The 26,729-nt window shown below is 38.2% G+C and overlaps 1 protein-coding gene across 1 annotated transcript in view; it reads left to right on the top strand.

Moving 5' to 3' along the window:
• The window catches only part of WDHD1 (WD repeat and HMG-box DNA binding protein 1), an 84,482-nt gene that overhangs the window by 28,589 nt on the left and 29,164 nt on the right, over positions 1–26,729 (top strand). The window contains exons 11-18 of the mRNA XM_017873641.1: positions 420–526; positions 764–905; positions 5,287–5,494; positions 9,936–10,123; positions 12,097–12,281; positions 13,912–14,153; positions 16,742–16,879; positions 20,132–20,288. Of these exons, the coding sequence (XP_017729130.1) occupies positions 420–526; positions 764–905; positions 5,287–5,494; positions 9,936–10,123; positions 12,097–12,281; positions 13,912–14,153; positions 16,742–16,879; positions 20,132–20,288 (1,367 nt within the window). The remainder of the gene's footprint in view (positions 1–419; positions 527–763; positions 906–5,286; positions 5,495–9,935; positions 10,124–12,096; positions 12,282–13,911; positions 14,154–16,741; positions 16,880–20,131; positions 20,289–26,729) is intronic.

Raw genomic sequence — 26,729 nt, 5'->3', positions numbered from 1 at the left:
TGCCTCAGCCTCCCGAGTAGCTGGGACTACAGGCGCCCGCCACCTCGCCCGGCTAGTTTTTTTGTATTTTTTAGTAGAGACGGGGTTTCACTGGGTTAGCCAGGATGGTCTCCATCTCCTGACCTCGTGATCCGCCCGTCTCGGCCTCCCAAAGTGCTGGGATTACAGGCTTGAGCCACCGCGCCCGGCCTCAAATAAAGTTATAAAATTGAAAAAAAAAATAAGCAAACTTTGTCTTGTCATTTGTGTATCAAATATAATTAGAAATAATATAGAACAGGGATATAAACATTTGAATTTAGTTGATTGCTCTCCAAAATCTTGAAAAAAAAAGTAAAGAAAATTGAATTTGGTAATAAAATGAGTATTTAGTTTGAAATTTTACAAAATCATTATTTATTAACTGTTTTTCTTTACAGACCCTCAATATAGTAACCTGGTCTCCCTGTGGGCAATATTTAGCTGCAGGTAGTATTAATGGTCTAATTATAGTTTGGAATGTGGAAACCAAAGATTGCATGGAAAGGTATGATTTAGTTTATCTTTTGTCTCTTCTTTGCTCATCTTTATTAGTTTTGTATTTGTTTTATTTCTAAACATTTCAAATTTGCCATCAGATTGTCAGAATGAAAATATAATTAAATTTATATTATTTATAAATTATTGTCAAAAGCCATTTAATCTTTACTAACTAAAATTTACCTAAAGAAATGTACAGTTTATATTTTCTTGACAGTATTTTAGAAACTACTTTTAATTTTAGGGTGAAACATGAGAAAGGTTATGCAATTTGTGGTCTGGCATGGCATCCTACTTGTGGTCGAATATCATATACTGATGCAGAAGGAAATCTAGGGCTTCTAGAGAATGTTTGTGACCCCGGTGGAAAGACATCAAGCAGTAAGGTAAAAAGAAGTATGGTACAACGGTTTATCCAAAATGTTTCTGTGATCATATGGACTTGGAAGACACCACAAACTGCCTTATTTTCTTGGAAAATTACTTTTCATGTTACTATAGTAGATTCTGAATAGTAATCTACAGTAAGAAAACTTCTTACTTGTTCAACCCAATGTCTCCCAAGTGTATTTTACTAAGAAACTTTTTTCTCTCCATATGATGCCTTTCCAAGGAATACCTTTCATTAAATACTATTTTGTATCAGATCTCAGTCTGGCCTGCAAACTATATCTACTCTGAATTAGCCTTAACTCTTAGAACTACCCATACACCTCCTCTGCTTAGCCAAACAGCTTTACTGAGCAACTTTAAACAGGCACCTTGTTTTATACCTTCTTGCTTTTGTTCATTATTCACCTTGCCTGGCAGATGTACCTATTCATATTCAAGTCTTAGTTTAGACTTCTGATTACAGATTGCAGACTTAATACATGCCTTTATATCTGTCCCTCCTGAAACCCCCACAAAAACTATACTAAAGGCTTCTCTTGAATGCATAATCCCATAAGGTTTAAGAAGACAGTTGAAGGGATGATTATAAAAATAATTTTGAGCCCTGCTGCAGTGGCTCACACCTGTAATCTCAACACTTTGGGAGGATAGCTTGAGCCCAGGAGTTTGAGATCAGCCTGGACAATATGGTGGGACCCCATCTCTACAAAAAATAAAAATTAGGCAAGTATGGTGATGTGTGCCTGTAGTCTTATGCTCCTACTCAGGAGGCTGAGGTGGGAGGATCACTAGAGCTTAGGGAGTTAAGGCTACAGCAAGCCGTGATTATGCCACTGCACTCCAGCGTGGATGGCAGTGAGACCCCATCTAAAAAATAAAAATTAAAAAATGGAGGCTAGAGAATAGAAGGATGATTGGAAACTCACTTCAACTTCTCAAAAAGTTGAATTCTAAAACTAGTTTCTGAAAGCTGAGGTGCTACTCAGTTTGCCTCACTGAATCCCCAGAGATTCAGAATTTGGTAGCACTAGGTACTTCTAAAAGTGGGGCAGAAAACAAGAGAGGTGATTTAATAAGCAAGTAGAGTCCTCTAGTTTCAACATCTGTGTTCAAAGCTGAGTACCTGCCCTCCCCTGTCTTCACATGTATTCTGGAAGAATGTTGGAGATTTGTTTTTTTATAAAAGATGAAATAGACTGTCCTTGGTCTAGGGACACTGGTTACAGTTGAATGGTCTTAGGTAAGGGGGAAATACTGTACTGAAAATAGAGGATTAAATGAAAGGTAAGATACTTGAGTGTTGAAATGACCATCTCACGTCTACTAGGTTCCCAGAACATTGTCAGCCAGTTATGCGTTTCAGGCAGGAGATTGGGAAAATCATCTTTGGCAAATTTGTCTTAAGAGAAAAGATGTAAAGAGAGAGTTTCTTAACTCCAGGGAAAACAAAAAGTTGTAAAAGAAAGGAGAAGTGATCATAATATACTATATCTGTTAAAAGATAGGAATAATGCCAACCACTTGGGGTTATTGGGAGGCTTAAGTGAATTACATATAGTTAGAACAGTGTCTAGCACAATTCATAAGTTTGACGTACTTTATAAGTGTTGGCTATTATTTTTATCATTCAGCTATGAATAACATTTGCATGATCTTACTCACGTAAATACTGTATATTGATTGAACCACAAGGAGGATATATCTATCTCTATTGGGAGAATTGGGGTCGGAGAATAGTGTACATGCAAGCATGGCAGTTGGGGTGGTTGTGAAAGGGTACCAAATCCTCATCTTCCATAGATAGAAGTTAATAGGATCTATTAAACACAGTGATTAAAAGTGAAAAAAAAAGTTCTGCTAGAATATGATTTACAGGTATGGAAGAAGTAGCAAAGAAACAACTAAAAGAGCTGGAAAGATTTATTCTGTAGAGAAGTAAGTTGGGGCTGTGGAGAGGGCTGTTTTCATGGCACACCTTGTAAAACTGCTCAACTAATATATATGCATGTGTAACATTGGTAAAAACAAAAAGTGAATTGAGAAAAAAATTTTTGGCTGGGCTCGGTAGCTCATAGCTGTAATCCCAGCACTTTGGGAGGCCGAGGCCGGTGGATCACCTGAGGTCAGGAGTTTAAGACCAGCCTGGCCAACATGACGAAACCCCGACTCTACTAAAAATACAAAAATTAGCTGGGCTGATATCACACCTGTGACCATTTTATCGCCTTCATCATAAATATGAGGCACAGTCCCCCATTAAAAAAATTTTGTTTCTTTGAAACAGAGTCTCTCTCTGTTGCCCAGGCTGGAGTGCAATGGTGGCTGCCTGCAACCTCCACCTCCTGGGTTCAAGCGATTCTCCTGCCTCAGCCTCCCAAGTAGGTAGGATAACAGGCACCTGCCACCACGCCCTGCTAATTTTTTGTATTTTTAGTAGAGATGGGGTTTCACCATGTTGGCCAGGCTGGTCTTGAATTCCTGACCTCAGGTGATCCACTTACCTCGGCCTCCCAAAGTGCTAGGATTACAGGCATGGGCCACTATGCCTGACCTCCCCGTTTTTTTTAATAAGAAAATCTAAAAACGGTTTTTTACCAACTTGAGTACGTAAACTTTTAGGACTATAAATGGATTGGTTAAATATCTTCTTATAGCACTTAGTTATTCATTTACTCATATCAAGTATTTTTCAATTTATGGATTTAGAAACACTTTTTCATCTCATTTTATTAAACATCAGTTTTCAGAGCACAATTATGTTTACTTCCATTTAAAAGGTTTATGAGGGTCTGGGTATGGTGGATCACACCTATAATTCCAGCACTTTTGGAGGCCAAGGTGGATTTATCACCTGAGGTCAGGAGTTTAAGAACAGCCTGGCGCACATGGTGAAACCCCATCTCTACAGAAAATACAAAACTTAGCCAGTGTGGTTGTGTAGGCCTGTAATCCTAGATACTCAGGAGGATGAGGCAGGAGAATCACTTGAACCTGGGAGATGGAGTTTGCAGTTAGCCAAGATCATGCCACTGCACTCCAGCCTAGGTGACAGAGTGAGACTTGTGTCAAAAAAGAAAAAAAAAGGCCTGGCGTAGTGGCTCATGCCTGTAATCCCAGCACTTTGGGAAGCCAAGGCGGGCGGATCACAAGGTCAAGAGATTGAGACCATCCTGGCCAACTTGGTGAAACCCCCATCTCTACTAAAAATACAAAAATTAGCCGGATGTGGTGGCACGCACCTGTAGTCCCAGCTACTTGGGAAACTGAAGCAGGAGAATAGCTTGAACCCAGGAGGCGGAGGTTGCAGTAAGCCGAGATCGTACCACTGCACTCCAGCCTGGCGACAGAGCGAGGCTCCACTCTGTCAATAAATAAATAAATAAATAAATAAATAAATAAATGAAAATAAATGGTTTATGATGTAATACTTTTTAATCTGTTAATGGTGTTATCATTAGACTTTTATACCAAACTATAAATTTACTTTGGCTTAACATTTGTACAGTTTTTATTCATCCTATAGGAGTAACTTGAGATCTTTGCAGTGTATCTGCTTACCATTTCACTTTTTAAAGTGATCTAAAAATTTGTTTATTTTGAGACAGGGTCTCACTCTGTCACTCATGCTGGAGTACAGTGGTGAGATCATGGCTCACTGTAGCCTCGGCCTTCCAGGCTCAGGTGATCCTCCCACCTCAGCCTCCCAGGTAGCTGGGACTGTAGACCCATACCACCATGCCTGGCTAATTTTTTGTGGAGATGAGGTTTCATCATGTTGTCCAGGCTGGTCTTGGACTCCTGGGCTCAAGCCATCCACGTGCTTCGGCTTCCCAAAGTGCTGAGATTACAGGTGTGAACCACCATGCTGGGGTTTTATGTAGAATTTCTTTGCCTTCTTTGTTTTTCTATTAGTTCTATCACTTTATTTTTATAAGTATCAAAACACTAACTTTAACTGAGATAATATAAAGAAAATGTATCTTATGTAGTATCTTGTTCAAAATAAAAGTAAATGAGAGCATGTCTTACAATATGAGAGACTTTATAGGAACTTTATCATATTAATGTGACTTTTCTGGAGAATGACTTCTGAGGAATAAAATCTTATTTTATATTTTGGCATATACCGTATTTGTTTACATGTCAGTCCCTATACTCCTATCCCATCCCCAGACTACAAGGCATTTGAAATAAGAACTGGGTCTTATTGTGTAAACATAAATATAATTCTTATAAATACATTTACTAATTATTCTTATCTGTTCAGTGAGTTTGCTACTTGGTAGAATTTATAGGTGCATATTAAAAGATTACCTTTTAGTAATTGAGTTTTCTAAATCATTCACTTTTATAATTTGTATTAATTTGTTCAAGGTATCTAGCAGAGTGGAAAAGGATTACAATGATCTTTTTGATGGTGATGATATGAGTAATACTGGTGATTTTCTAAATGACAATGCAGTCGAGATCCCTTCTTTTTCAAAAGGGATTATAAATGATGATGAGGATGATGACCTCATGATGGCTTCAGGTCGTCTTAGACAACGAAGTCACATCCTAGAAGATGATGAAAACTCAGTTGGTAAGAATTTGACTTCGTGCATGTGATTATCCTGTTGATTAGTATTTTGGATTTTTTATTAACACTGTTAAAGTCATTATTGAATTTGTAGAATGTAGCTAAAAACGGTGCTTAGAGGAAACTTTATAGCATTAGGACTTTGTTAAAAAAGGTTTCAAATCTATAATCCAAGCTTCTGCTGTGGCAGACTAGAAAAAGAGAAAACTAAACCCCAAGCAAATAGAAGGAAGGAAATAATGCAGAGCAAAATTCAATAAAATTGACAACAGAAAAAGACAACAAACTATAGAGAAAGTCAATGAGACCAAAAGCTGGTTCTTTGAGAAGATCAATAAGGCCGGGCATGGTGGCTCATGCCTATAATCCCAGCACTTTGGGAGGCTGAAATGGGCAGATCACTTGAGGTCAGGAGTTCAAGACCAGCCTGGCCAACATGGTGAAACCCTGTCTCTACAAAAATACAAAAATTAGCTGGGTGTGGTGACACATGCCTGTAATCCCAGCTACTCAGGAGACTGAGGCAAGAGGCTCACTTGAACCCAGGAAGCGGAGGTTGCAGTGAGCCGAGATCGCGTCACTGCATGCCCTCCTGGGCAACAGAGCAAGACACCATCTCAAAAGAAAAGATCAATAAAATTAATAAATATCTATTGTGGTTGATCAGTAAAGAGAAGACACAAATTACTAACATAGAGAATGAAAGGGGTGGGCCATCACTATAGATCTATAGATTTGTGCTGTCCAATATGTAGTAGCCACTAGCCACATGTAGCTGTTGAGCACTTGAAATGTGGTTAGTTGAAATTGAGATATGTTATGAGTGCAAGCAGATTTTTTTTTTTTTTTTTTTGAGGCAGAGTCTCTCTCTGTCACCCAGAGTGGAGTGCAGTGGTGTGATTTTGGCTCACTGCAACCTCTGTCTCCGGGATTCAAGTGATTCTTGTGCCTCAGCCTCCTGACTAGCTGGGATTACAGAGCCAACATGCCTGGCGAATTTTTGTATTTTTAGTAGAGATGGGGTTTTACCATGGAGTGCAGCCAGATTTTGAAGACAATATGAAAAAAAGAATGTAAAACTCCTGGGAAATTTTGTATACATAGTACATGTTGAAATGATAATATGTATTTTAAATGCACTATATTATTAAAATTACGGCTGTTTTCTTTTTACTTTTTAAACATAGCTATTAGAAAATTTAAAATTACAGCTGTAACTCACATTATATGTCTGTATGGCAGCGCTACTGTTAATATCAAAGGCATAATGGCAATATTATGAATAACTGTACCCATAAATTTAACAACTTAAATGAAATGGACGAATTTTCTGAAAGACACAAACTACCTCACTCACTCAAGAAGTAATAGATAACCTGAATAGTATTGTATCGTTAAAGAAATTGAGATTGTAATTTAAAATCTTTGAATAGAGTGCTTATTGTGACAACTCACATGCTGAAATAACACTTGAACATTATCAAGTAAAATGCCAATGTGCAGTGCTATGTTGTGCTGTTTAAAGTCATATAGAGTTTATAGAACAATAGTCCTCAAATGTTTTGGTCTCAGTAGCCTTAAAACTCTAAAAAATTTTGAGGACCCTTCAGAGAGCATTTATTTATATAGAGTTATGTCTATTGTCGCTTACATATTAGAAATTAAAATTCAGAAATTTAAAAATATTTATTCACTTAAAAATAATAAACTCACGTAAACATGAATAATACTTTTTTATTAAGAACAAAAAAAATTTAGTGAGAAGAGTGGAATTGCAATCTTTGTAATGTCTATCATAGAGGACAGCTGGATTCTCTCATCTACTTCTGGATTAAGTCTATTGCCATACATTGTTTTTGTTTCAAGTGTATGAAGAAAATTTGGCCTCACATAAATATGTAATATGAAAAGAGAAAAGTATTTTAAGAAATCTTTTAATAGCACATTCAACTAATTGTGGATATTCTTTGATGTTGCACCAAGACTCAGAAGATGATCATTTCCTAAAGATTACTTGCAAAATGTAATCTGAAAACTTCAGTGAACTCTTATGGCTCTATTATGTTAAAATTCATTGGTCTGGCTGGGAATGGTGGCTCACACCTGTAATCCCAGCACTTTGCGAGGCCCAGGCAGGAGGATTGCTTGAGGCCAGGAGTTCAAGACCAGCCAGGGCAACATAGTGAGACCTTCTTTCTAGAAAAAAATTTAAAATTAGCCAGGTGTGGTAGTGTGTGCCTGTAGTCCCACCTACTTGGGAGGCTGAGGTAGGAGGATCTCTTGAGGCTGAGAGGTCAAGGCTGCAGTGAGCCATGATTGCAACAGTGCGCTCCAGGCAGGACAACATAGCAAGACCCTGTCTCAGAAAAAAATAAAACAAAATAAAAAAATTTATTGGTCTGACTTGAATGTTGAATGGATTTTTTAAAATCATGTTTAATTTTGTAACATGAATTGATAATATTGGTTCACTGAAGTTTATAGATCTTTATTTTGACACTTTTATTATCTAATATCAAGTATTTGTTTTGTTTTAATTATATGTTGTTTTAATTAATTAATTTTGTTTTAGAGATAGTGTCTTGCTCTGTCACCTAGGCTGGAGTGCAGTGGTATGATCACACCTTAGTATAACTTTGAACTTCTGGGCTCAAGTAGTTATCTCACTCAGCCTTCTGGGTAGCTAGGACTACAGATGCATGCCACCATGCCCATCTAATTTTTTATTTTTTATAGAGATGGAATCTTGCTTTGTTGCCCAGGCTGGTCTTGAAATTCTGGCCTCAAGTGATCTTTCCTCCCCAGCCTCCAAAAGTGCTGGAATTACAAGCATGAGTCACAGCACTTGCCTATAAATTATATCTGCTAGTGTTGTTACCAATCTCATCAGCAGTTTCTAAGTACTAGAAAGTTGTGAAGCTCATAATGGCAAATAGAAGCTTTCCAATATCTTAATTTTAATTGAAAGCTCAAATTTCTTTTTTTTATTTTTTGAGAGGGAGTCTTGCTCTGTCACCCAGGCTAGAAGGCAGTGGCGTGATCTCGGTTCACTGCAACCTCTGTCCCCTGGGTACAAGTGATTCTCCTGCCTCAACCTCCCAAGTAGCTGGGATTATAGGTGTCCGCCACCATGCCCGGCTAATTTTGTATTTTAGTAAAGACAGGGTTTCACTATGTAGGCCAATCTGGTCTCGAACTCCTGACCTCAAATGATCCACTCTCCTCAGCCTCCCGAAGTGCTGGGATTACAGGCATGAGCCACTGTGCCCCAGCTCTTTTTTTTTTTTTTTTTTTTTTTTTTTTTTTTTTTTTTGAAGACAGTCTCCCAGCGTTCAAAGCGATTCTCCTGTCTCAGCCTCCTGAGCTAAGCTGGGATTACAGCGCATGTGCCACCATGCCTGGCTATTTTTTTTTTTTTTTTTTTTTTGAGGACAGGCAGTTCTCGCTCAGGCTCGGGGGCCCAGGCCTGGAGTGCAGTGGCGCGATCTCGGCTCACTGGCCAATCTCCGCCTCCCGGCGTTCACGCCCATTCTCCCTGCCTCAGAACTCCGGAGCTTAGGCTGGGACTACAGCGGCCCCACCGCGACGGCCCAGCTAATTTTTTACATTTCTAGTAGAGACGGGGTTTCACCGTGTTAGTCAGGATGGTCCTGATCTCCTGACCTCGTGATCCGCCCACCTCGGCCTCCCAAAGTGCTGGGATTACAGGCGTGAGCCACCGCGCCCGGCCAATTTTTGTATTTTTAGTAGAGACGGGGTTTCACCATGTTGGCCAGGCTGGTCAACATGGAACTCCCGACCTTAAGTGATCTGCCTGCCTCGGCCTCCCAAAGTGCTGGGAATAAGGGAATACAGGTGTGAGCCACTGTGCCTGGCCTGAAAGCTCAAATGTTGTCGTTGGCAACAAATTCTGCCAGTTATTTCTTCTTAATTGACAGGCTCACTTCATTCATTTCCGAGAAAATGTTTGCCAAAGATCCAATTCTGCATAACCATAGTTTATTTGGCATTTGTTTTTTAAGTAAAAGTAGTGTTCTATGAAAAAAAATCACTTAGTTCAGCTTACAACTCAAATAATTGCATAAGTGCTTTTTTTAAGACAGCCATCACACTTCTCATTTTAGCACACAACTTAAAAAAAAAATCTGTATAAGTGTCAAGATTTAATAAAATTAATATTTTTACTGCAAGTGAGTAGTGGTTAACAATGCAGTAATGACTAATACAGTTAGGTGCCACTGCCTTGATTGGTGCCAAGGCACCAGGAATTTTACCCACCATTGCTTTTGCACCATCACTGCATCTCTTTAACACAGTGAAAGAGGCAAATAGCATGTCAGTGTCATTGCATATGAATGAAAAAGTTACTAGATTCTATAATGCTTTCCTTTTTCCAAATCATTGGTATTCGTGATTCCCTTAATTATGATCCTTTGTGTTGTAGATATATCAATGCTAAAAACTGGTTCTAGTCTTCTCAAAGAGGAGGAGGAAGATGGTCAGGAAGGCAGCATTCACAATCTACCACTTGTAACATCCCAAAGGCCATTTTATGATGGACCCATGCCAACTCCCCGGCAAAAGCCATTTCAGTCAGGTTCTACACCCTTGCATCTCACTCACAGATTCATGGTAAGCCTTGGATCTACACTTAACTTCTTAGTAGGTTTTCAGCACTTTTTTCTTACTATGGGTAATTTTTTTGGATAAAACGTATTTTTTAAAACTTTGATTAAGTAGCCCGGAGCACTTTAGTTGATAATAGTTTTGTGGTTAGTTTATTTTATGGTTAGTTCACAATTTTAATCTTGTTTCAACCTTATTGAAAATGACGTTAAATAAAATTCTGCTTTCCAAAATGATGTTAAATGAACATAAGTAAATATTAGTATCTTGCAGTGTTTCTTGGCAATACTTTCAAACCTTATTCTTCATAGTCATTGTTATATAGAAGATTATGCTGACTCCAAAACTCTAGTAAGGAGGTGTTTTCTTAGAAGGCAACTAATAGTATATTAGAAGGTGGTAAGTACTATGGGGGAAAAATCTGCCCCTTTTCCTCACCCCACTACCCACCAGAATGTAAGCTACACAAAATAAAGATTTTGTTTTGTGTACTGATATGTTCTTAGGATTTGGAACAAGGCATGATACAGTACACATTAAATATATATTTCATGAATAGACAAAATGACTATATTGGCTTTTTGCCTTAGGTTTGAGCTCTTTTTGTTTTGTTTTGTTTTTGAGACAGAGTCTCGCTCTGTTGCCCAGGCTGGAGTGCAGTGGTGCAATCTCGGGTCATTGCAAGCTCCGCCTCCCAGTTTCACGCCATTCTCCTGCCTCAGCCTCCCGAGTAGCTGGCACTACAGGTGCCCGCCACCATGCCTGGCTAATTTTTGTATTTTTAGTAGAGATGAGGTTTCACCTTGTTCACCAGATGGTCTCGATCTCCTGACCTCGTGATCCACCCGCCTTGGCCTCCCAAAGTGCTGGGATTACAGGCGTGAGCCACTGTGCCTGGCCTGAGCTCTTAAAACGTTTAGTATTTCTATGTTGGTTATATGACGTTTTCCACTCTGAGGATTTTGCGTTTTTAAAAGTATAGGCCTGGCATAAATTTTTATGTAAAGATTGAGGGTGGTGATTAATATTAATAAAACTTTTAATGTTATCAGTAGTCATCAAGTCATAGGTCTTAATTTTTTTATTAGTGTCAATATTTTATTTATAGTTATGTTAAATAAAATATTGGCACTAATTTCATTAGAAACTCTAGGGCCAAGTATGAACCTATAATGGACATCAGTGCAAGATAAGTTTTCCAAGTGGTATCAATTTATGTTGCCTCTGCCGAGCGTGGTGGCTCACGCCTGTAATCCCAGCACTTTGGGAGGCCAAGGTGGGTGAGTCACTTGAGGGTAGGAGTTGGAGACCAGCCTGGCCAATATGGTGAAACACCCTATCTCTATTAAAAAAATACAGAAATTAGCTGGACATGGTGGCATGCACTTGTAATTACAGCTACACAGGAGGCTGAGGGAGGAGAATCGCTTGAATCCAGGAGGCAGAGGTTGCGGTGAGTCGAGATCATGCCACTGCACTCCAGCTTGGGTGACAGCGAAACTCTGTCTCAAAAAAAAAAAATTATGTTTTCTTAAAATGTATATATTTATTTTATCATAGAATAACTAGTTAGAATAGGAAAAAAGTCTTGTTATTTGCATTCATATTTGTAAGAAAACTCAATTATTGAAATGTTTCTTTTGAGGAATTTAATGGTTTGGTTGTTCAAAGACCAACTGTAATGTACTTTTAAAGTAACAGTCATGTAATTTATTTTTAAATATTATTAAATACTCCATTTGCTAATTAATAAGTATATATGTATCTTATTCTCATGAAGGAAATAATAAGTAATTGTAGCTCTGGTATTATGACTCCTGTCAGAAACTATTTAGAGATAGATGAGATGTAATAGCTCCCAAAACCTAAATCTTAATACAGATTTAATTATAATATTTGTTAATTTGTACTACTGTGGCTTACTGATTCTAGGAGCTTCAGTTTTTCTCAGACTTACATTTAATCTTACCTGTTTGTAGGTGTGGAACTCTATTGGAATTATTCGCTGCTATAATGATGAGCAAGACAATGCCATAGATGTGGAGTTCCATGATTCCTCCATACACCATGCAACACACTTATCAAACACTTTGAATTATACAATAGCAGATCTTTCCCACGAAGCTATTTTGTTGGCATGTGAAAGCACTGATGAACTAGCAAGGTAAACTCAAGATTATTAGGAAGAATTTGGCACTGTTAAACTGTTAGATACAGTTGTTGAAATTAAAGACAAAAAGTTAATAAAACAAAATTTATTTTTTGTAGTATGAAATTTCAGAAGAGTTTGGTACAGACACCAGCACACCCAAAATACCTCAGAACATACGTCTTTTTGCCCTAATGGTTCCCTCATTACATGCTGTAACTACATAGCAAAATGACATGACATGGTTAGTAATGCAAGAGATGGGATTTTTTTTACATTGTTAAGTGCTTTTTTTTTTTTTTTTTTTGCTATTGTAAGAGTAATATACATACATTGTAGAGAAAAAAAAAACAGTATACAGTATAGAAGTTTCAGAAAATGAAAGCTCCTCCCAGAATTCTACTCTCAGATATAACTGTTATTAACAATTTGATATGTATCCTTCCAGATTTCTTTCTATTTGAACCTCCCTTATTTTAATTTGCTTTATTGAAATGTAATTTACTTACAATAAAATGCACCCATTTGATGAGTTGACAAAGGTGTATATACACATAACCCCTACCACAATCAAATATAGAATGTTCTTTATCACCTGAAAATGTTTTCTTATATCCCTTTGCAGTTAGTTCAACCCTAGCCTTGGCCAACTATTAGTCTAGATATTTGTCACTGTGTCTTTATCACCCGAAAATGTTTTCTTATATCTCTTTGCAGTTAATTCAACCCTAGCCTTGGCCAACTGTTAATCTACATTTTTGTCACTATGGATTAGATTTAAAATCTCTCTTCGAGAAAGGAAAAAAAAAAAGCGGAAAAACAAACCAAAAAATGTACTAGTCACCCGTTTGCTTTTTCTACTTAATGTTTTTTGGATGTTTACATGATTTGATAAGTAGGTAGGTAAATAAATAGGTAGATGGATGTCAAGAAAAAAATTATGATGGGAAAGCAATGGGTGCAGAATGTTTTAAAAGAAAATATTTTTTCAGCTTTTTGTTAATCAAGAGATTGCCCTCTCTTGATCCCTTCTTCAGCTGATTATAGTACTGATACACTTCATGGATTTTACTCTTATCTTCTATGTGACTTGAAATTCGTATCCTTCAGGCTAGGCATGGTGTCTTACGCCTGTAATCCCAGCACTTTTGGAGGCCGAGGCGGACAGATGACCTGAGGTCAAGAGTTTGAGACCGGCCTGACTAACATGGTGAAACTGTGTCTCTACTAAAAATATAAAAATTAACCAGATGTGGTGACACCCACCTGTAGTCCTAGCTATTCGGGAGGCTGAGGCAAGAGACAGGAGAATTGCTTAAACCCGGGAGTTGGAGGTTGCAGTGAGCAGAGATCATGCCACTGTACTCCAGCCTGAGTGACAGAGCAAAACTCCATTTCATATAATGGTAACTTACATATATGTATGTGCAAAGAAAAAAGACTGGAAAGATAACAATATATTTCATTTTAAGGGTATTTCATAATTACTTTTTTAAAGCAACTTCTTATACTGTGTGTAATAGAAAGTAAACTAGTTTTGTTGTTGAATATCATGATTACTTATTTTTTATATATATATATATATATATATATCTCTCTCTCTCATATGAAAGTTTGATTGTTTCTGTCTTGTTTTAATTTTTAGCAAGCTTCACTGCCTGCACTTTAGTTCTTGGGATTCAAGCAAAGAGTGGATAATAGACTTGCCTCCGAATGAGGATATCGAAGCCATATGTCTTGGTCAAGGATGGGCTGCTGCCGCAACTAGTGCCCTGCTTCTTCGATTGTTTACTATTGGAGGGATTCAGAAAGAGGTATTCAGCCTTGCTGGACCTGTGGTGTCAATGGCAGGACATGGAGAACAGCTTTTCATTGTTTATCACAGAGGTAGATTTTTTTCAGTCTTTTATGATTTTACTGTGACTTGAAGTAAAATGGAAATTACTTGAGCTTTTTTGCTGTTTTTGTTACTGTTTTTGTCTTGGATTATATACTTCCTTTTGAATCAGTGTGATCTTTACATGTAGAGAATTTTGTTGTGTTTACTAGTAGCAATAAAAATGAAAATGTTTTCTTAATAGAACTGTATTATAGAGAGAATTCCAAGGTGGAATTTGATTACTTCCATGTCTAAATCTTACCATTTGGCAAGCACAACCAGAGAACTTTCAGCATTGAAATTCCATAAAAATAACTCCTAGTAGGAAGGGCCAAAACAACTCTGAGTGGACACTTTTTAAAAGCTGCTGCCTCCTTTTCCTCCCCTCATGTCTTTCTTTAGTCCCCATCACTATGCTAAGCCTGGTCTTATCAAGGTAACTGATAATCTCTGTGCTTTTAAAAAAAATAATTCCATTGAAAATACCTTTTCTCATGACTTCTGTGACATCATACTTTCAATATTTTTCCTCACTGGCAACTCCCTTTTTACTTTTTTGTTGGCTCTACCTTTTAGCTGGAGTGTATCCCCTTTTTCTCTACTACTCTCTAGGTCAGGGTCTTTCAGTCTTTTTGTCTGCTTTGCCACAGTAAGACATAGATTCATAGATTCTACACCAGGTGTGGTGGCTCACACCTGTAATCTCAGCACTTTGGGAAGCCGAGACGGGAGGGTTGCTTGAGCCCAGGAGTTCAAGACCAGCCTGGATAACAATAGCAAGCCCCTGTTTCTATTTTAAAAAGAAAAAAAAGAAGAAAAGAAATATATTCTATATAACTGTTCTATAAATATCTGCAAATGTAACTGAAATAAAAGTCTCATAGACAATGTTTACTCTTTGATTTCAGTTTAAATTTTTTTATTTCATTTTTTAAAATGCTAGTTGCAACTTAAACTTGATTCCATGACTCATAGGTCAAAAAAATGCAGTTTGAGAAACCACCCTGGGGAATTTTATCATAATCCATGGCTTTAAATACATCTCAGTGTCTATGACTTTTGATAGCACCAACCCTACCCTCTCCTTGTGTCTCCAGACTTACACATCCAGTTGCCTACTTGAAATCTATTTAGAGTTTGGACAAACATTTCAGACTTAATTTACTCACAATAAAAAAATGATTTTTTTCCTTCCAAACTTGCTTCTTACGTAGTTTCCCCATCTTAGTAAATGGCCTACTAACAATCTAGTGGCTGAAGCCAAAAATCTGAAAATTATCTTTGATTCTTCTTTTTCCATTTCCCCAGCATCAACTCCAACAGTAAAATTATATCATCATGTCAATTCTATGGAATAACACATTCTAAATTTGTCTCTTTTCATTTCTTCTGCTAATGCAACCTAGATGTCATCTCTTGGACTATCATAGTAGTCTCCTAACTAGTCTTTTAGCTTCAATTCTTGCCTTCCACAGCCCATTCTCCACACAGCAGCCTAGGTAATCTTTTAAAAACATAGATCATGCTCCTCTTCTCAAATCTCTCTGACTTTCCTTCACTTTTAAAATCAAAGTCAAACTTCTTTTTTTTTTTTTTTTTTTTTTTGAAACGGAATCTCTCTCTGTCGCCCGGGCTGGAGTGCAGTGGCCGGATCTCAGCTCACTGCAAGCTCTGCCTCCCGGGTTTATGCCATTCTCCTGCCTCAGCCTCCCAAGTAGCTGGGACTACAGGCGCCCGCCACCTCGCCTAGCTAGTTTTTTGTATTTTTTTTAGTAGAGACGGGGTTTCACCCTGTTAGCCAGGATGGTCTCCATCTCCTGACCTCGTGATCCACCCGTCTCGGCCTCCCAAAGTGCTGGGATTATAGGCTTGAGCCACCGCGCCTGGCCAAAGTCAAACTTCTGATAGCTGTCAAGGTGATGTACTGATCCCGTATGATCTGACCTTTGCCTGCCTCTTCAACCTCATCTCTTACCATTGTTTCTCATTACCATGTTCTGGCCATACTGCCTCTTTGTGTTCTTTGAGCCCTCTATTCTTCCTGCCTTAGGACTTTGCATTAGCTGTTCCCTCCATCCACTTTCATGTTCCTTCCCTAATGTTTGCATGGCAGGCTCCAGCTTGCAGTTCATGTCTTAGCTTAAACTTTACTTTCTGAGAGGCCGCTTCTGACTAACCAGTCTAACAAACCACTCTGACATTCTGTATCACATTATTTTAACTTTTTGATAACGTTTTTTGCTCATTTTGTGTTTTTTAATTTGTCTTCTACCTGAAATTTGAATTTAATGAGAGCAGTGACTTTGTTTATTGCTGTAGCTCCAGGATCTAGGCCAATGCTGGCATATAGTAATCTTTCTGTAAATATTTCTTGAGTGAATAAATGCCCACTTATAAGGACTTTATGTGAATAATCCATGTAACATCTTACTCTGTTTCTAATACCTGAATGATGCCTCAGTTAGATGGGTTATTCATAAAAAGTAGTGCTAGTCAGTCTAGTAATTTACCACAAAATCAATTCACAGAAAATAATGTGGACTGCATTATAGTTGGATAACTTAATGCCTGATTTATATTTACATTTTCTCATTAGGTACAGGATTTGATGGGGATCAGTGCCTTGGAGTTCAACTGCTAGAGCTGGGGAAAAAGAAAAGACAAATTGTGCATGGTGACCCTCTTCCTCTTACAAGGAAATCCTACCTTGCATGGATTGGGTTTTCAGCTGAAGGCAAGATAAATTTGTTTAAAAAAAACAGTATAATATAAAGAGTTAAGATATTCTTCAAGAAGAAAATTATTCCATTGTTTTATTCCTAATTAATTTCTTTAAGGATAAATTATCTTTATTTTATATTTTAAATTTCTATTTTAATATGTTGGCAGAACTGGGGACTGTAATCTTTAGGCAAGGTAGCCATTATTTTCTGTACGAGATCTTGCTTTTATTTTTATGTTCTTTTGCGAGAGGGTTTGGCTCTGTTGTCCAGGCTGGAGTGCAGTAGAATGATCTCAGCTCACTGCAACCTCCACCTCCTGGGCTCAAGCCGTCTTCCTACCTCAGCCTCCTTAGTAGCTGGGACTTCAGGGGTATGCCACCGTGCCCAGCTAATTTTTGTATTTTTTGTAGAGATAGGGTTTTGCCATGTTGCCCAGGCTGGTCTCAAACTCCTAGGCTCTAGTGATCCGCCCACCTTGGCCTCCTAAAGTGCTAGGATTACAGGCGTGAGGAACTGCACCCGGCTAAGATCTCTCTTCATGAGAATTCTCATTAGAAAACTTACAAAGAGGGAAATATATTTTTCTGAAAGTTTATTAAATAGCAAGGAGGTGATACAAATCAATAATAAATTGTGTCTTTTCCAGAAGATCATACACAAAACTTAGAATTTTCTAGAACTTCACTGTTTATTACAATAACTAGTATGTATGTCTATTGAGCACTTGAAATATGGCTGAGATGTGCTTGTATGTATAAAATACTCTGGATTTTGAAGACTTACCATGAAAAAAATATAAAAATCAACAATTTTTTAACATTGATTACCTATTAAATGATAATATTTGAGATACCTTCAATGAAATAAAATGTATTATTAACATTAACTTCACCCTTTTTTTCTTTTTTTTTTTTTTTTTTATTATATTTTAAGTTCTAGGGTACATGTGCATAATGTGCAGGTTTGTTACATATGTAAACTTATGCCATGTTGGTGTGCTGCACCCATCAACTCGTCAGCACCCATCAATTCATCATTTATATCATGTATAACTCCCCAATGCACTCCCTCCCTCCTCCCCCCTCCCCATAATAGGCCCCAGGGCGTCCTTTTTTTCTTTAAAAAAATTTTTTTTTGGCTGGGCATGATGGCTCATGCCTATAATCCCAGCACTCTGGGAGGCCGAGGCAGCAGGATCACTTGAGCCCAGGAGTTCAAGACCAGACTGGACAACATAGTGAGATCCCATCTCTATTTAAATATATATATATTTTTTTAAGGAATAAATTAGGAGTCTTGCTCTGTTGCCCAGGCTGGAGTGCAATGATGCAATATCAGCTTACTGCAACCTCTTGCCTCCTGGGTTCAAGCAGTACTCCTGCCTCAGCCTTCTGAGTACCTAGGATTACAGGCTTGCATCACCACACCTGGCTAATTTTTGTATTTTTAATAGAGACAGGGTTTCACCATGCTGGCCAGGCTGGTCTTGAACTCCAGACCTCAGGTGATCCACCTGCCTCGATTTCCTAAAGTGCTGGGATTACAGCCATGAGCCACTGCCCCCAGCCTAAATTTTTTCATTTAATTTTTTTGTTGTTCAGATACATGGTATGTAGCCGTTTTTCTTTTTTAATGTGGCACTAGGAAATTAAAAATTACACTTTTGGCTCACATGATATTTATTTTGGATAAGTGCTGTTTTAGACCAAATTCTAGAGGCTTATGACAGATGATCTGAAACACACTGAGGAGTACCTTATTTTATTTGTTTTTGTGTTTGCATTTTTTTTTGATGCAGAGTCTCACTCTGTCACCCAGGCTGGACTGCAGTGATGTGATCTCAGATCACTACAACCTCTGTCTTCTGGGTTCAAGTGATTCTCATGCCTCAGCCTCCCAAGTAGCTGGGACTACAGGCACGTGCCACCATGCCTGGCTAATTTTGTATTTTTAGTAGAGATGGGGTTTCAACATGTTGGCTAGGCTGGTTTCGAATTCCTGGCCTGAGATGATCCACCTGCCTTGGCCTCTCAAAGTGCTGGGATTACAGGAGTGAGCCACTGCCCCTGGCCCAGGAGTACCTTATTTTAAATCACCGGTCAACCCTGTCTCATGGGGACTTAAATATTTCTCTTTTTGGAGATTCATATTCTTCATTTACATTGCTGGAAACTCCACTTTCTCTTTAAAATATCAACTATTTCTAGATGTGTTTTCTGTTTTGATGTTAGTCACTCAGGCTTTAATAATATGAACCATTGATAACTTCCATTTGTATAGATTTTTTTCTCCCAAGTACCAATTAGATCCAGACCCTGAGGAAACTGATGTTTGCAGAGTAAGGGGGGTATGAAGCCACAGATAAGAAAAGGGATAATCAGGTAATTTGCCACAGATTTCCTGAGTTGGAAGCAGAATAGGTGGAAAACAAGAATGCTTCTGTTTTACTAGGTAAGAATTGCTTACCCAGTAGTTGGGGACAGAATAGTAACAAGGCCAACAAAAAGAAGAGAGAGAAAGAAGAGTACTAAAGATAAATTTCACAAAGATCACCTTGTATCAGGTTTTGATCATTTTTCTAAATGTTTCTCAACCGGGAACCTTCTCATTCATGTTTAATTTTTTACTAAAATTGGCTTTAAAATTATTATCGGTCAGGCACGGTGGCTCACGCCTGTAATCCCAGCACTTCGGGAGGCCGAGGCAGGCGGATCATGAGGTCAGGAGATCGAGACCATCTTGGCTAACATGGTGAAACCCTGTCTCTACTAAAAATACAAAAAAATGTTAGCCAAGTGTGGTGGCGGGCGCCTGTAGTCCCAGCTACTCTGGAGGTTGAGGCAGGAGAATGGCATGAACCCGGGAGGCGGAGCTTGCGGTGAGCCGAGATCATGCCACTGCACTCCAGCCTGGGCAACAGAGTGAGACTCCATCTCAAAAAAAATAATAATAAATAAATAAGTAAATAAAATTATTATTGTCTTCCAGCAGGTGGCATAGTTTTCACTGAAACTCAGTTTTTTCACTTTATTTGTGTAAATTTTAGTCATATCAAATACAATTTTTTTTCTTTTTTCTGTTAGGTCTTACTCTATGGTTAATGAAATTTTACAGTAAATAATCTTAGATTATTTGCTTCTGTTTTGTGTTTTGCTTTTGAAAGCAAAGTTGAATCCTTGGTATGTATAATGTATTTGAAATAGGGTTTCTTTAACAACATGTAGCTATGTCTCCAAGTGATTTCTTTTTCTGTTGGTGTTTAGGTACCCCTTGTTACGTGGATTCAGAAGGAATTGTTCGAATGCTTAACAGAGGACTTGGTAATACATGGACTCCTGTGTGTAATACAAGAGAGCACTGCAAAGGAAAATCTGATCACTACTGGGTGGTTGGTATCCATGAAAATCCCCAGCAACTAAGGTAGGCTATTAAAAGAAGTCTGAAGTTGACTCTTTTTTAAAAGTATTTTGAAATTCTTTTTGTGAGGCTCTTTAAGTGTATTTGTCTTTTATCTTAGTCCAATTATTTTCTTTCTATAGTCACTAAATTAGGAATTTGTTCATATTCACTCTGATGTTTTCAGTCACTTGCTTTACTTGAAACATGTTGAATGAAATAGAAATAATTAGGGTGACCTTACCATCATTTCAGCCACACAGGGAGAGGAATTCTGGTTAAACATGGCATTTCATCTTTTATTATTGTCTTTTATTTTAATAAAATAATAATCAATATAATAGTAAAAATGAAAATAAAACTGAATATATATTCAGTTGAGAATTGAAATATATAATGAAGCTGCTTTTTGAGATGTTTTGCTTAATTATTATAATAGGAGGAAAGACTAATAGAATTTTTTTTTTTTTTGATACGGAGTCTTGCCCTGTTGCCCAGGCTAGAGTGCAGTGGCATGATCTCGGCTCACTGCAAGCTCCGCCTCCCAGGATCACACCATTCTCCTGCCTCAGCCTCCCCAGTAGCTGGGGTTATAGGCACGCACCACAACGCCTGGCTAAGTTTTTTGTATTTTTAGTAGAGAGGGGTTTTCACTGTGTTAGCCAGATGGTCTCAATCTACTGACCTCATGATCCGCCCACCTCAGTCTCCCAAAGTGCTGGGATTACAGGCATGAGCCACCGCACCCAGCCGATTTTTTTTTTTTTTTTTTTTTTTTTTGATATGGAGTCTCTGTCACCCAGGCTGGAGTGCAGTGGCGTGATCTCAGTTCACTACAACCTCCACTTCTTGAGTTCAAGCGATTCTTCTACCTCAGGCCTCCCCAGTAGCTGAGATTACATAAGCATGTGCCACCATGCCCAGCTAATTTTTGTATTTTTAGTAGAGACGGGGTTTCACCATGTTGGCCAGGCTGGTCTTGAACTCTTGACCTCAAGTGATCCACCCAAAGTTTTGGGATTACAGGCGTGAGCCATCACACTTGGCCCTGGACTAATAGTATTTTATGTTGATTCGTGTGCACATTAAAGTTTGGGAAGTATCGCTGCTGGCACGTGTAAGAAATAATACATTGGTTGGGCATGGCATGGGATTTCTTTTTGGGGTGATGAAAATGTTCAGAAATTAGTAGTGATAGATGCACAATTCTGTGAATATACAAAAAACCACTGAATTACGTACTGTTTTTTTTTTTTTTTTTTTTTTTGAGACAGAGTCTCACTCTGTCACCCAGGCTGGAGCACAGTGGCCCGATTATGGCTTACTTCACGCTCACTTCAGCAGTGACATCCTAGGCTCAAGCAATCCTCCCACCTTAGCCTCCCAAGTAGCTGGGACTACAGGCACGCACCACTACACCCAGCTACTTTTTGTAGAGGCAGGGTTTCACCATGTTGCCTAGGCTGGTCTCAAATTCATGGGCTCAAGGGATCTTCCCGCCTCAGCCTCCCAAAGTGTTGGGATTACAGGCATGAGCCACCGAGCCTGGCTGAATTGTATACTTACCATATGATATGGCTGGTACATTCTCTGTGAACTCAATATGTGAATCATATCTTGACAAAGCTGTTAAAAAGGATAAGGACACTATGTAATGATACAGAAAAATCTGCAAGATGTGTTAAGTGAAATAAATACCATTTGTGTAAAAGTGGGGAAAGAATAAGAATATGTAATTGTATTTGCTTTACATATGCAAAAGAATTCCTAGAAGAATAAAAAGGAAACTAACAATGATAGTTACCTCACAGAAAGAAACTCAGTGGATAGTATAGGAAACTTTTCTCTGTATTCATTTTATACTTTTAAGCATGTAAATTGAGCATGTAACTTTGAATTACTAGTTCAAAAGTTAAATAAATTGAATTTTTAAACAAAGCAGCAATTCAATAAACTAAATCAGATAAGGCCAGAAGTTCAAGAAGACTTCTTTTTTTTTAATTTATTTATTTATTTTTTATTACACTTTAAGTTCTAGGGTACATGTGCACAACGTGCAGGTTTGTTACCTATGTATACATGTGCCATGTTGGTGTGCTGCACCCAAGAAAGACTTCTTAATTTGGCTACATGGAAGTTAATGGTGACTCTGATAAAAGTGATAAAATGTTAAATTCCAGATTGGGGTGGGCATGGGAGGTAAAGAAATGAAAGTAGAATATGTGGATAACTCTTATCAAGAAATTTGACTATTGGGCCAGGCGAGGTGGCTCACACCTGTAATCCCAACACTTTGGGAGCCCAAGGTGGGAGGAGTTCGAGACTAGCCTGGGCAACACAGTGAGACCCAGTTTCTACAAAAAATGTTTTTTTAATTACCCATGCATGTTGGCGTGCACTTATAGTCTCTGCTACTTGAGATGCTGAGAGGGGAGGATCACTTGAGCCCAGGAAGTTTGAGGTTACAGTGAGCTGTGATCACGCCTCTGCACTCCTGCTTAGGCGACAGAGAACCTATCTCAAAAAAAAAAAAAAAAAAAAAAAAAGAACTTTTGGGCGGTGAAGAGAGGCAAAGGAGGCAAAGATTTGGGGTGGCACCTAAGGGAGGATAAAAGTCTTTGAATGGATTTTTTAGCTTAGGTGGCTCTACAGCATTTTTGTAATCTTTTGGCAATGAATTTAGTAAAGTAGGTAAGACTGACAATTTAAAAGAAGGATCCAATGAAAGGAATGAAATCTTAAAAGGAAAAAAAGTAGTTGTTTTTAGATCAGCTGTCTAAAATAGGAAAATAGACATTTTATCAGTTGTAGAAGGGAAAAAAATAGGCACAAATGCAGATAGATTTGGTAGCTGAAAGGTAACAAATTCCTATCTTCTGTTTTTGGCTTCTGTTTTGTTGGCAGATCATGAAGCAGAATTCAGTTATTTCTAGAGACAGTGGTTGGCATTGTGGGATGTTTGAGAAGAAAAGACATATAGTCTCAGAGAATGCAGAATTGAATTAGTAGAGAACTTCAGAGGAATTGCTGGTTTTTTCTGTGTGTTTTGCCTTTATAGTTGTAATCACTGAATATTACATTCTAAAGTTGACATATTTAGTATCAGATTATGTATATTTATTAACTTCTTTTTTTCTTTTTATTTTAGAGCCAGGGTGTCACTGGCTCTAGATTGCAGTGGTAGAGTCATAGCTCACTGCAGCCTTGAACTCCTGGGCTCAAGTGATCCTTGCACCTCAGTCTCCTGAGTAGGTGGAACTACAGGCACAGGCTACCACACCTGGCTAATTTTTTAAAATACTTTGTAAAGATGGGGTCTCACCATCTTGCCCAGATTGATCTCAAATTCCCGGCCTCAACTGATCCTCTTGCATCAGCCTTCCAAACTGCTGAGATTGTAGGTATAAGCCTTGTGCCAAGCCACATTCACTATTTTTAATAGTTCTTATAGTGTAGGTTGTTCTCAGGGATTTCTTGCAAGTCCGTTTTCAGGAATCTAGTTAGTTTAGTAATTTGAATTAAAGAATTCACAGTCTGTCTTAATAGTAGGTTAAGGTTTGAACCTATGAGGATTTTTACTATTCTGCCTAATGCTTATTCAAGTAAGATTGTTCATTTTGTTAGTGAATGTCATTATCTTAAGGAGGTATATGAAATTATTTATTTGCAATATATGAAATTAGTCATCTGCAATGAATAATTTTGCTTTTTCATTTAATTTAATATTACAAGTATTTCATCAGTTGCAGTTTTCACAGCCTTAGTAATTTATCCAGCTGGCTTTTTTTCTTACGTGCTTTTTTTTTTTCCCGCACAACCCTTTGGGACACATTTTTTACCTGCTTTTTATTTAAGATTTGTAAAGAATTTTAACTTGTTAAAAACTACGATAATTACAGCTAGTAACATTTAACTGTTATATTCAATAATGGCTAAAGAAATAATGGACTCTAAATTACAGCTTTTAGATTTAGAAGGATTTTAGAACCCATCTCTACTAGTAGCTCCCGACATTTTCAAATATAAGAGCCCCTTTTGTTTATTTATTTAGAAACAGGATCTCCCTACGTTATCCAGGCTAGACTTGAACAAGAGTCCTTTTTCAATGTTGAACAATTCATGCCTGCAAATGATAGTAGCTCTAGTAACTCTACATTTAGTATCAGCTAATAAAGAATATTTCTTTATTGAGACAGTCTTGCTATGTTCCCTAGGCTTTTCTTGAACTAACCTCGAGTGATCCTCACACCTTGGCCTCCCAGAGTGCTGGGATTACAGACATGATAACGTAAGCTTCTGTAGACTTACAAATTTTATTTTAATATAAAATTGTATTTACAAATCACATTATCTGCATACATGTGAAAATTTTAGTATGTAAAGTGGAAACTATTTTTGTATTTGGTCTACAGACAGTTCATGGTGCTTGTGTGCATTCCTAGACCCTTTATAATAGCTCAGCAGCCCTACAGGAATAAAAGAATGGGAACTACCAAGTTCTTTTGGTCTATTTGCTGCCTCTCTTCCCCCTCAGCACTTCTCCCCAATTTTTACATATGAGAAAACTATGGTCCAAAAGATTAAAGTAATTTGGTAGAGTATACACCTATTTATTGGCCAAAAAAAAAAGCTTATTTTTTTGTATTAAAATATAGGAACAAAGGGAGTTAGTTGATAAGTAGATTGAAAGAATAAATACTCCTGTAAAGACCAACTTGTAGAATAATTGAATTACTGAGGGGAATCTTACACAGTAGGCATTTGAAGCACTGAGAAGATTAAAAAGTCCTGTTGATAGAAATGTATTTATTTGTATATTACGTGATAAATTGATAACTGCAGAATGTTTTCATATTTTCCTGGCTTTATGCTGGAATAATAAACTTGAATAAGAATATTTTCTTTCTTTTTTTTTTTTTTGGTAGAACCTTTATTTATTTATTTATTATTACTATTTTTTGGTATATAGCCTTAAATATTTTTCAAAGATTGGAAGCTACACTTCTCAGTATGGCTTACTGTACTTTTCACACCAGTTTTGCTGATATGTAGGCATATTTAGAGATGATTCATTTCCTTTCTGTGGATAGTGGTACTTGGAAGTTCAGGGAGTAAAATTCTGCAATCACTTTTTAGTAGCCTGCTGTTGTTTAAAGAGGCTTGCTTTTTCTGGCTAGCAAGAAATTCATCTTTGGCCAGGCTTCGTGGCTCACAGCTGTAATCCCAACACACTGGGAGGCCAAAGCAGAGGGATCAGTTGAGGCCAGGAGTTTGAGACTAGCCTGGGCAACATAGAGAGACCCTGCCAGGCATGGTAGTATATGCCTGTAGTCCCAGCTGCTCGGGAGGCTGAAGTAAGGGTATGACTTGAACCCAGGAGTTCAAGGTTATACAGCCCCTGCACCCCAACCTGTGTGACATAAGGAGACCTGGTCTCTAAAATAAAAAAGAAATAAATTCATCTTCGTATTTATTTGCATTTTTAATGCTTCTGTTTGCTCTCATTGTTTGTGGTAAAGATAGCAAATCACATGCTTCTCTGTAAAGGCAATGTGGCCTAGCGGTTCAGAGCTCGAGCTTTCAAGTCACACTGCCTGCTTGTGGTATCCTGGCTGAAATCCTCGCTCAGTAGCCCTGGTGTGTTATTTACACTTTAAACCCTCTGTGCCACTGTTTCCTCATCTCTAAAACCAGAGTGTACTCATCTCACAGAATTTCTGTGAAGATCAAGTGACTTAGTGATATCTCTTTATTCTTTTCACTTTAAATGCATTTTCTAACCCAACTCAGTAGTATTTATGCTTTCTTTTTGTTCAGAGATCCTTTAAAAGAGAGTACATTTTGTGAAAAATAATTTTTAAAAATTCGTTTGAGAGCCTGCCACAGTGGTGCACACCTGAATCCCAGCTACTTAAAAGACACGGGCAGGAGGATCACTTGAGTCCAGGAGTTTGCAGACAGCCTGGGCAACAGCAAAACTCTGTCTGTCAATATAAAATTTTCCTATTTTCCTTTAGTGATGAATATGAGGCTGGGTGCGGTGGCTCACACCTGTAATCCCAGCACCTTGGGAGGGCAAGGCAGACAGATCACCTGAGGTCAGGAGTTCGAGACTAGCCTGGCCAACATGGTGAAACCTTGTCACTACTAAAATTACAAAAATCGGCCGGGCGCGGTGGCTCAAGCCTGTAATCCCAGCACTTTGGGAGGCCGAGACGGGTGGATCACGAGGTCAGGAGATCGAGACCATCCTGGCTAACACGGTGAAACCCCGTCTCTACTAAAATACAAAAAACTAGCCAGGCGAGGTGGCGGCACCTGTAGTCCCAGCTATTCGGGAGGCTGAGGCAGGAGAATGGCGTGAACCCGGGAGGCGGAGTTTGCAGTGAGGTGAGGTGCGGCCACGGCCCTCCAGCCTGGGTGACAGAGCGAGGCTCCGTCTCAAAAAAAAAAAAATAATAAAAT

The sequence above is a fragment of the Rhinopithecus bieti genome, unplaced genomic scaffold, assembly GCF_001698545.2.
Source record: "Rhinopithecus bieti isolate Rb0 unplaced genomic scaffold, ASM169854v2 scaffold_7985, whole genome shotgun sequence".
Taxonomy (NCBI): Eukaryota; Metazoa; Chordata; class Mammalia; order Primates; family Cercopithecidae; genus Rhinopithecus; species Rhinopithecus bieti.
Note: the sequence above shows the minus strand (reverse complement) of the source record. Positions and strands in the feature narration are given on the sequence as shown.